The sequence below is a fragment of the Hirundo rustica genome, unplaced genomic scaffold (genome assembly GCF_015227805.2).
Source record: "Hirundo rustica isolate bHirRus1 unplaced genomic scaffold, bHirRus1.pri.v3 scaffold_181_arrow_ctg1, whole genome shotgun sequence".
In the NCBI taxonomy this organism is placed as follows: Eukaryota; Metazoa; Chordata; class Aves; order Passeriformes; family Hirundinidae; genus Hirundo; species Hirundo rustica.
This window is the reverse complement of record NW_026690253.1, coordinates 67,794-76,775: the sequence shown is the minus strand read 5'-3', so window position 1 is coordinate 76,775 and position 8,982 is coordinate 67,794. Positions and strand designations below refer to the sequence as shown.

The 8,982-nt window shown below is 69.3% G+C and overlaps 2 protein-coding genes across 3 annotated transcripts; one reads left to right on the top strand and one right to left on the bottom strand.

The window, feature by feature from the left end:
• Nucleotides 1-962: 962 nt before the first annotated feature.
• LOC120747721 (PIH1 domain-containing protein 1-like) lies at nt 963-3,309 on the bottom strand. 2 transcript variants are annotated; one of them, XM_040053745.2, is made up of 9 exons: nt 3,062-3,309; nt 2,917-2,980; nt 2,631-2,819; nt 2,488-2,549; nt 2,331-2,415; nt 2,155-2,248; nt 1,989-2,079; nt 1,502-1,690; nt 963-1,418 (listed from the first exon to the last, which is right to left on the bottom strand). In XM_040053745.2, exons 1-9 carry the CDS (start codon nt 3,158-3,160, stop codon nt 1,386-1,388), a joined length of 906 nt encoding a protein of 301 aa, XP_039909679.2. In that variant the 5' UTR covers nt 3,161-3,309; the 3' UTR covers nt 963-1,385. The 2 variants fall into 2 exon arrangements, with proteins under 2 accessions (XP_039909679.2, XP_039909680.2); XM_040053746.2 differs by lacking the exon at nt 1,502-1,690 and having other exon boundaries at nt 3,062-3,307.
• Nucleotides 3,310-3,460: 151 nt separating this feature from the next.
• LOC120747722 (aldehyde dehydrogenase family 16 member A1-like) lies at nt 3,461-8,927 on the top strand. The gene is given in 20 exon segments (XM_040053747.2): nt 3,461-3,556; nt 3,996-4,059; nt 4,062-4,097; nt 4,292-4,418; nt 4,650-4,831; nt 4,905-4,982; nt 5,131-5,153; nt 5,155-5,319; nt 5,441-5,611; nt 5,825-5,906; nt 5,909-6,015; nt 6,371-6,475; nt 6,558-6,694; nt 6,766-6,859; nt 7,081-7,142; nt 7,405-7,482; nt 7,585-7,759; nt 7,879-8,055; nt 8,360-8,475; nt 8,670-8,927. Coding segments are annotated over 20 exon segments (2,244 nt in total). The 3' UTR covers nt 8,839-8,927.
• Nucleotides 8,928-8,982: the final 55 nt, after the last annotated feature.

The following is an 8,982-nucleotide window of genomic DNA, read 5'->3' as shown; positions in this document are numbered from 1 at the left end:
GCCGTAGCGCGGGGCAGCCCGCAGAACGTGCAGTCCAGCAGGGGGGACGTGGCGGCGTTGGGGTCGCCCCCCCCGAGCTCAGCTCCAGGCTCTCGGGGTCATCCTGGCGCCGCTCCAGGAACCTGGAGGGGTCAGCGGGGGGCTCCGCTCACCCGGTCCCACCCCTCCCTGTCCCCCGTGTCCGTTCCCCCCGCCGTGTCCCCAGGTCCCCCTGCGTCCCCCCCGCGGTGGTGGTGGCAGCAGATTAAGGCTCTAAATCCTCTGTGGCGGCGGCGCCGGGGGAGGGGACGACGACAGGGACGGGGGACAACGCGTGGCATGGACACGCATGGATTGGGGGGGGGACAAACACACGGTGTGCAGGACACCCCAAAACCCCCCCCAAAATGAGCTGACCCAAAATTCCCCGTCCGGGCTCTCGCTCTTGTCACAGAGAGGTGACAAAGCCAGAACCTGCCCCTGTGCTGACCCACACCCTCAGCCCTGACCCGCCTCACACCCCCAGGGACTGCGCCCAATGTCCCTGTGCCCCCAAAGCTGGGGTCTCACCTGTGCAGGCGGCCCAGCCCGGCCCCCAGCTGGCGCCGGAATTCCTCCTTGTTGAATTCCATGGTGGCTCAAGGCACCATGACCCAAGGGACCGCAGGGAATCCCCCCCCCAGGACACCTGTGTCCCCCCTCGGAGTCACCCGGGGGAACACCCAGGGGTCAGCTGGGGGTTGTCCCCCCTCCCTCCCCGCAGGCCCCCGACCCCTCCGGTGGCTCCTGGGGCCTCTCGCCTCTTCCTGGGAAGCTCTGGGAAGTCCCCCCCTGGCCCCCCCGGCCCGGCTCAGCCCTAAATCCCCCTCAATCCCCCCCTGCGTGGGCTGAGCCGCCCTGGGGGGGGCCTCGGCCAATCACAGACACGGCTTGGGTTTAACTTTTATTGGGGGGTTTTGTAGAAAAAGGAGAGGGGGGGGGGGCTAAAGGGAGCATGGGGGGCCCAAGGGGATGCGGAGGATGGGAAGAGGGGCCAGGAGGGTCCCAGGGGGGTCCAGAGAATCCTGGAGGGGATCAGGGGGTCCTGAGGAGGGTCCCTGAATGGTGAGGACCGTCCTGAGAAAGGCCCCAAAGGATCCTGAGGGGGATTCCCAAGGAGAGACCCAGGACGATCCTGAGGTGGGGGGTCCAGCAGGGTCCTGGGGGGGTCCAGGAGTGTCCTGGTGTGGCCCCAAGGAGGTCGGAGGTCCTGAAGTGGGTCCCTGAGGGGAAGTCCAGGACGATCCCAGGCTGGAGCGCTCAGAAGGCTCCAGGACTATCCTGGGGAGGGGCGGGAGCAGCCCTGGAGGCTCTCTGGGGTCCCGTGGTGGGGAGTCCCCCTCTGGCTGGGGGGGGTCCCTCGTCCCTCACGCCTGCAGCGGCATCGTCACAGTGAGAACCTGCAGGGGGCGCCAAGGCGCGCTCACTGAGGGGGCGTGTCCCCATCCAGAAAGGGGCGTGTCCCCGCGGTCGCCACGGTTACCTTGGCGCGGCGGTGGAAGCGCGCGCGGCACCGCGCGGGGTCCGCGGGGAGGGGCAGCCCCAGCTCCAGCAGCGCCCCCTCACGGGCGGAAGGACACGGCCCCTGCCCGGCGGCATCGCCCCCTGGCGGCGGGCGGACCAGCAGCAGCCGCTCCTCGCTCAGCCCCAGCCAGAGAGACCCCGCCCCCTCCTGGGCGGGACCAGGGTTAGGACACGCCCACAGCACCCCCAACCCCTCTCCGGGGTTTAGGGGCAGCCCCCCCACTGTCCCTCTAAGCCGCCCAGGATGGTGGGAACCCCTCCTCCCACAGCCCCCAGTGACCCCAATGTTCTCCCAGGAAAATGGGGCCCCCCACCCCATCCCACCCCTCCAGCACCCCCTGAGCCTCCCAACCTCCCACATTGCCCCACAACCTCCCCCCGGGATCAGGGGAACCCCGTAACCCAACCCCAGCGCCTCCCAGTTTTGCCCAGTTGCCCCCACTCACCAGCTGGGGCAGGTGGACCCGGGCCTGCAGCACCTTCGGGTCCTGGGCCGAGGGCTCAGCCACCACCACAAACTGGGGGGGGTCTGGGGGGCTGTGGGGGGGCACACATCAGGCTGGGAGGGCCCCGGGGTTTTTGGTGGGTGGGTCTCAGGGGGTCCCCACTCACCCTGGGAGCTCCTGGATGTGGGGCCGGGGCTGGGCCCGGATGTTTTGAGCCGAGATGGAGCCCAGGAATTTCCGATTCCGCAGCACTCGCCAGCCTGGAGGGGTTATGGGGGGGGTCACGGGGGGTCCGAACCCCCCCAGCCCCACCTGAGCCCTCCCAGTGACCCCCAGTCTCACCAGTGAGCTCCAGTTCCACCCCGTACTTCTCCGACAGCCCCTCCATGGCCACGGTCAGGAAGAACTCGAGGTACAAAGGATCGGCCTGGGAGGGCCGGAAGGGTCAGAGCCCCCAAAACCCCCCCCGAGACCCCCATTTCCCCATCCTGACCCTCACCTGGAGCGTCCTGAAAAAGCCCGAATTCACCACCACGTCGTAGGCGGTGCAGCCCCGGCCCGCTGCGAGATTTGACGAGACTCAGGGAGAATTCAGCGGTCATGGGGGTGCTCGGGACAGGGAGGGCTCGGGGGGTCTCTGACCTCGGTCGAGCTCGGCGTGCGGCTCCCCGAGGCTCATCGGGATCCGGAAGCCGCCGTCGGGGCCGGGGGGCTCCCGCAGGAGCCTCTGGAGTCCCGGGGGAGACACGGGAGGGGGCGGCGGAACCTCGGGCGAGTGACAAACGTTGACGAACACTTTGTCCCCCCCCGCGCGGGTCTTCACGCACAGCCCTGGCAGGGAGGCACGGGACACGGGGTCGGGGGGGGGGTCAGGGGGCGGCGGGGACCCCCCGAGCCCTCCCCAAAATCCACGGAAGGACCCCCTTACCCGGCTGCGGGGTGACGGCGCGGGCGGGGCCGGGGCGCAGGGTCTCCTCCCGGTCCGGGGTCACCTGCGGGAATGAGGGGGAGCGGCTGAACCGGGACTGGGATCAGCACCGGAACCGCGACCGGGACCCCCTCCCGGGACCCACCTGCAGCAGGAGCCGCCGCAGCGCCGCCTCCTCCTCCTCGTCCGCCTCCAGCTCGGCCGAGAGCAGCGAGGGGTCCGCCATGGCCTGAGCGAGCGGCATGGGGGAGGATCCGGGGCCGAACAGCCCCGCTCGAGGCCCGGGGTGGACCGAGGCCTCTGCGACCCTCCCTGGGAACCCCTCGGGACCCCCGAAACCCCTCCGGAATCCCTCGGACACCCCCGGACCCCCTGGGCCGCCCTCACCGCGGCTGCCGCCTCTTTCCGCTCCCTGACTTCCGCTCCCGCGGGGCCCCGTCTCCATGGTTACGAGGGGACGCTCTGGCCGCTTCGGCCCCGTCTCGGTGGTGCCCGGGGGCCGCTCCGTCCAACCCCGCCCCGTCTCGGTGGCCCCTCGGCGGCGATGGCGGCTCTGGCGGTCCTCGGGGCTCCCCCGGTCCCCAAAATCTTCGCCACGAGGGAGGAGGGGCCGATCCCCGGCGGGATCAACCCGGCAGAAGTGAGAGGGGATTTGGGGCTCCCGCTGGGTGGGCCCTGGGGGTCCTGGGGGGGCTCTGGAGGTTCTGGGGGGGCGCTGGAGTTTCTGGGGAGTCCCTGAGGATCTCGGGGAGGTCTTGAGGGGCTCTTGGGAACTGGGCCGGGGTCTGGAGGGTCCCCGAGGGAAATAATGGGACTGGGAGAGGCAGCTGGGGGGGAATTGGGGTGGGTTTTGGGGGTCCTGTGAGGATGGGGGTGTCCTGGAGGACACTGTGGGGACACTGGGGGATCTTGGGGGGTCCTGGGGGGTTTCTGGGGCTGGAGGGATCACGGGGGAAGGCCTGGGTCGCTTGGGGTGTATCAGGGTCAAAGTCCCCCCATGGCCCCAAGGTCCTTTGGGTGGGGGCGGGGGGGCTTTGCTGGGGCCGGCGGGGTCCCAGGGGTGTCCCCAACACCCCCAGGCATGGCTGGAGTCCCACGGCCGCAGCCTCGGACACTTCGTGGACGGATCGTGGCTGAAGCCACCGGAAGGACGAGCCTGGAGTGCCAGGAGGCCACCACCGGTATGGGGAGGGGGACAGGGATTAAGGGTCAAGGTCACAGATTTGAGGTCACTGGTCCAAATCAGGACTATGGCCAGGGGTCAGGGGTCAGGAATTGGGGGTCAGGGATAAGGGCAGGGTCATGGAGTTGGCATCAGGGTTTGTGGTCAGCACGGCAGTCAGTGGCCAGCCCCTGTCACGCCGTCTGTCACTAGGCCGGACAGTGGCAGTGGTGCCGGCGGGGGACAGCTCAGACCTGGCCGTGGCAGTGGCAGCAGCGGCAGCAGCAGCCAAGGCCTGGGTGGGCCTGGGGGGGCCCCAGCGGGGGCAGTGCCTGACCCGGTGAGTGACCCTGTGACCGCTGGTGACCTTCTCTGCACCCCTCAGGTGACCTTTGACCTGTCCCACTTCCCTCTGTCTCCTGTAGCAGTGTGACCCCAGGTGACCCCGGGTGACCAAAACCCTTCTGAGCTCCCCTTGTGCCCTCCCCGTGTCCCCCCATTCCTTGGTGTCCCCTCTGTGTCCCCCTGTTGTCCCCCTCCCCTGACCCCCTGTGTACCCGGTGCCTCCCAGGCTGGCTGCCACACTTGATGGTGACCGCAGGGGGACGATGGGGGCCCTGCTGGCCCTGACCGGGGGGCGGCCACTCTGCCAGACCCTTGGAGCCGACCTGGACCTGGCGCAGCGGCTGCTCCAGGTGCCCGCAGCGGGGGCCCAGCTCGGCTTCCCTGGCCTGGAGGGCTGGACCCCTGTGGGTGAGTGTCCCTTGTCCCCACACTGTCCCCTATGCCCTCCCCGTGACCTCTGACCTGCGTCGTGTCCCCGCAGGGGTGGTGGCCGTTGTCCTGGGGGGTCCCTGCTCGCTGCCGGCGTTGCTCTGGAAACTGGGGCCACTGCTGGCCATGGGTGAGTGGAATGGGGGGACAGCTGGGGGCAGCTGGCGATGCAGGGGGGCAAGGGGGAGCTCAACAAAGGGGACGAAGGTGGATCCGGGTGTGGGGGGCTCCCTGATGTCCTTGTGGGGTGTCCCAGCCATTTTGGGGTGTCCCCACAGGGAACAGAGCTCTGGTCCTGTCCCCCCCCGGCTGTGGCTCTGCCGCTGCTGCTGCTGGGGGAGCTCAGTGAGGAGGGGGCGGCGCTGCCCCCCGGGGTCCTCAACGTCCTGGTGGGACCCCCAGGGCTGTGCCAAGCCCTGCGTGCCCACCCGGAGATCACCTCTGTCACCTTCCTTGGAGCCCCCCAGGTACGGCGACCTCACAGCAATGGGAGGTGACAATGGGGGGGCCTGGTGCTCCCCTTCCCCCTCCCTCCCCCAATTTGGGGGTCCCTGGGTGTGTCCCCACAGGCTGTCCCCTGTTCTCCAGGAGGAGCTGCAGGCCCTGGTGTGGGGGTCTCCGTGCCAGGGGCCGCGCCTGGGGGCTCCCCGGGGCGGCCGCGTCGTCGTCATCGTCCTCGACTCGGCCGACCTGGACAGCGCGGCCGCCGCCATCGCTGCCACCCGCCGCCACCCCCCCCGGCGCTGGTGGGGCCTGGGGGCTCCCGGGGGGGCTTTGGGGAGGTTTTTCGGAGGGGAGGTTTCAGGAGTTTTGGGGGGGGTTAAGGGTTTCTCAGGGCTTTTTTTGTGGGGGGGGTTGTGGGTTCTTTTCAGGAGGTTTTTGGGTTTTTTTGGGGGGGGGGTTGCTGTGAATTTTTCAGAGGAGTCCCTGGAGTGTCCCAGGATGCCCTGACGTCCCTCCCGGTGTCCCCAGTTCCCATGTGGGGGGTGCGTGGTGCTGGCTCAGGACACGGTGGTAGCAGCACTGGAGCGGCGGCTCCAGGCCCGGCTCAGGGGCTGCGGCTCGGGGACCCCATGGACCCCAAAACGGAGGTGGGGCCGCTGGCCCCTGGGACCTGCCCACCTGAGCAGGTGGTGCAGGAAGCACAGGAGGAGGGAGCTCAGGTGAGGGGATACACAAAGGGAGCCAGGGCTGGGGTGGCCATGGGGACATTGGGACGACACAAAGGGGTTGGGAGGGTGGGGAGGTGGATGTGACGTTTGGGGGTTTCCATATGGTGGGGTCAAGTCTGAGAGTTCCTGGACATTGGAGTTGCCTGGGGGAGAGTTTGAGGCGTCTCCTGGGGGAAAATTTGGGGGTTCCTGGACATCAGGGTTCCCTGGGAGGGCAGTTGTGGGTTCCTGGATATTGAGACCACCTGTGGGGGCATTTGGGGGTCCCCTGGGGGCAGTTTTGGGATGCCCCAGGTAGCACTTTGGGGTTCCCCACTCGTTGTGACCCCTGATTTTTTCCACCCAGGTTTTCCAGGCTCCACTGCCACCGTTGCTGGAGGGGGAGCATCGATTCTACCCCCCCACGCTGATCTCAGGGGTGGCCCCGACCTCGCGCTGCCTGCGGGAGCTGGTGGGTGCCCCTGGGTGAGCTGGGGTGGGGGCTGCCCAGGGGTGCCTTTTGGGGACCCTCTGAGTGTCCCCTGCCCCACCAGGCCCCGGGGCCACTGCTGGTGCTGCTGCCCGTGCGTGGCCCCACTGAGGCTGTGGCCGTGGCCTCGGCACTGCCCCAAACCGCAGCTGCCGCCATCTGGGCCCAGGACATCACTGTGGCCTTGGACACGGCGGACAGGTGACCATCAGGCCCATTGACCCCTGAGCCCAGCAGTGACCACTGGGCACTGAGCACTGACCCCTCTCCAGGCTGCCCCAAGGGCTGGTGTGGCTCAATGCCCTGGACCTGCTGGACCCCAGTGGGGGCTGCACCGGGGAGGCCACGGACACTGACCTGGATGAGGTGGGGGCTCCCAAGGGGGCTCTGGTGGGATTTCTGGGTGGCTTGGTAGGGGGTGCGGGGGGGTTTGGGGCAGCCCTGGAGAAGCTGGAGGGATGTGGAACTCTCCTGGGGTGGGTCCTGAGTGGTTTAGAGGGGCGTGAGGTAGGGCCTGGGGGTCCCCAGGGTGGGGGGCGTCCTGTGCTGTTGCAGATGGGCTCTGCCTCCCCCCCGCACTCCCCCAGGCGCTGCAAGAGTTCGGGTGCCCCCCCTGGGAACAGCCCGCCAAGGTGGATGAACTGCTCAGGTACCCCTCCCCGGGATGGAGACCCCAAATTAGGGGGTCCCAGGAGAAGAACTCTGAGACCGGGGCTCCACTGGCACCTCGGTTCAACAACTCCAGCACCCCCTTCTTCACCCCCGGGTGCTCTCAGCCCCCTCCTGTCCGCCCAGAGGGTCCTGTGTCCCCCCCAGGACCCTGATTCTTTCTTTCTAAGGGGTCCCGGTGCCCCCAGGTGTCCCTCCCACAGAAACGCCCTTTGACTCCCTGTCTCCTGTCCCCATCGCAGCCCACTGGTGACCACGGATGATCCCGGTGATCCCGAGCTGGCTCAGGCCGTGGCCGCTGCCCGTGGGGCTGCCCCGAGGTGAGTGACCGGGGTGGGGGGCTGGCCCTTCCAGGAGTGTCCCCAAAGATGGGACCCCTCGGAGAGGGGAGGATCAGTCCCCAACGCCCCCGACTCCCACAGGTGGGGGCGGCTGCCGGGGGCGTCGCGGGCACGGGTGTTGCGGGGGGCGTCGGCGGCGCTGGAGGGTGGACACGGGACCCCCAAGGACGGCGACAACGGCGACACGGACGGGAACTTGCGGAGGGCGCTGCTGCGCTGGGCGGCGCACGTGGAGCGCGCGGGCGGGGCCGTGCAGGTGGGCGTGGTTAAAGGGGTGGGGCCGGGGGAGGGCGGGGCGTGAGCCGGTGAGGCAGAAAAGCCGGTGTTCGGTGAGTGGGCGTGGCCTCTGAGTGGGCGTGATGAATTCTGCCGCAGGAGGTGCCCGGGGGGCGGGCCCTGGTCTCGCGACGGCCTCTCGGAGTGCTGGGAGTGGCCTGGGGATGGCACCGCCCCCTCGCGCTGCAGCTCCTCCCCCCGGCGCTCGCGCTCGGAAACTGTGTCGTGGTAGTGGCGCCCCCTGGCGGCCTCGGTCCCGCACAGCGGCTACGGAAGGTGCGGAACCGCGGGACCCCCCCCCCGCTGCCCCCCCCCGGGTCACACCTGCGACGCCCCAGCAACCCCCGGGTGCCCCCCTGTGCCCCCTTCTCACTGCGACCCACCGGGACCCCCGGGATCCTCCCATGTGCCGCCCCTATAATCCCCTACGTGAACCCCCCCCCACGACCCCCGGGAGTTCCTATGTATCCCCCAGGATCCCTCATGTGCCCTCCCCCGAAACCCTCCGCATTCCCCACGTCCCCTTCCATCACCACAGCCCCGCTCCTCGGTGACAGTACCCTTTCCCCTGTGTCCCCAGGCTCTGGTGGCCGCGGGGCTCCCGGGGGCTGCCCTGACGGTGCTTCCCGGGAATTCCGGGCGGTCGGTATCTCACCTGGCGCGACAGCACCCGGACGGGCTCTGGCTCTGCGGGGGGGGGCGCGGTGAGTGGCGGGGCAGTGGGGGAAACGGTGGGGGGGGAGACAGAATATGGGGACATGAGGCGGTGGGCGGTGACACTGGGCGGATCGCTGTGACGTTTTGGGGGTCCCAAGCCATGGCACGGCTGCTGTGCTGGGGATTTGGGGTGAGGGGGGCCATCACCCCAGCTGTCCCCTCTTGTGTCCTCCCACCCAGGACTGCGACTGGGCTTCTGCCGTGAGCGTCTCCCGCGTTTGGGGGGTCCCCGCGGGACTCCTGGGGGCTCCGGGGCAGGACCCGCCCGCCGGCACCGAGCGGGAGCTGGAGCTGCGCTGCACCCGCCCCCGCTGCCTTTGGCTGCCAGGGGGTGGTCCCTAAAACGCCCCCAGTACCCCCAAATCTGCGGGGGTTTCACACCTCCCGCAGTGCCCCCAGCCCCGCGACCCCCACCCCAATAAACCGCTCCCGGAGGCGCAGCCGTTCTCCTGTCTCTGTTTGTAGGGGGGGTCTCGGGCTGGAATG

What these genes read in the sequence shown, in the direction of transcription:
- LOC120747721 (XM_040053745.2), bottom strand. Translation starts at nt 3,160, where the DNA reads ATGCCGCTCGCTCAGGCCATGGCGGACCCCTCGCTGCTCTCGGCCGAG. An exon ending in TGCGGCGGCTCCTGCTGCAG is followed by an intron (nt 2,981 to 3,061) that starts GTGGGTCCCGGG and finishes TCATTCCCGCAG; the next exon opens with GTGACCCCGGACCGGGAGGA. An exon ending in GCACGCCGAGCTCGACCGAG is followed by an intron (nt 2,550 to 2,630) that starts GTCAGAGACCCC and finishes CAAATCTCGCAG; the next exon opens with CGGGCCGGGGCTGCACCGCC.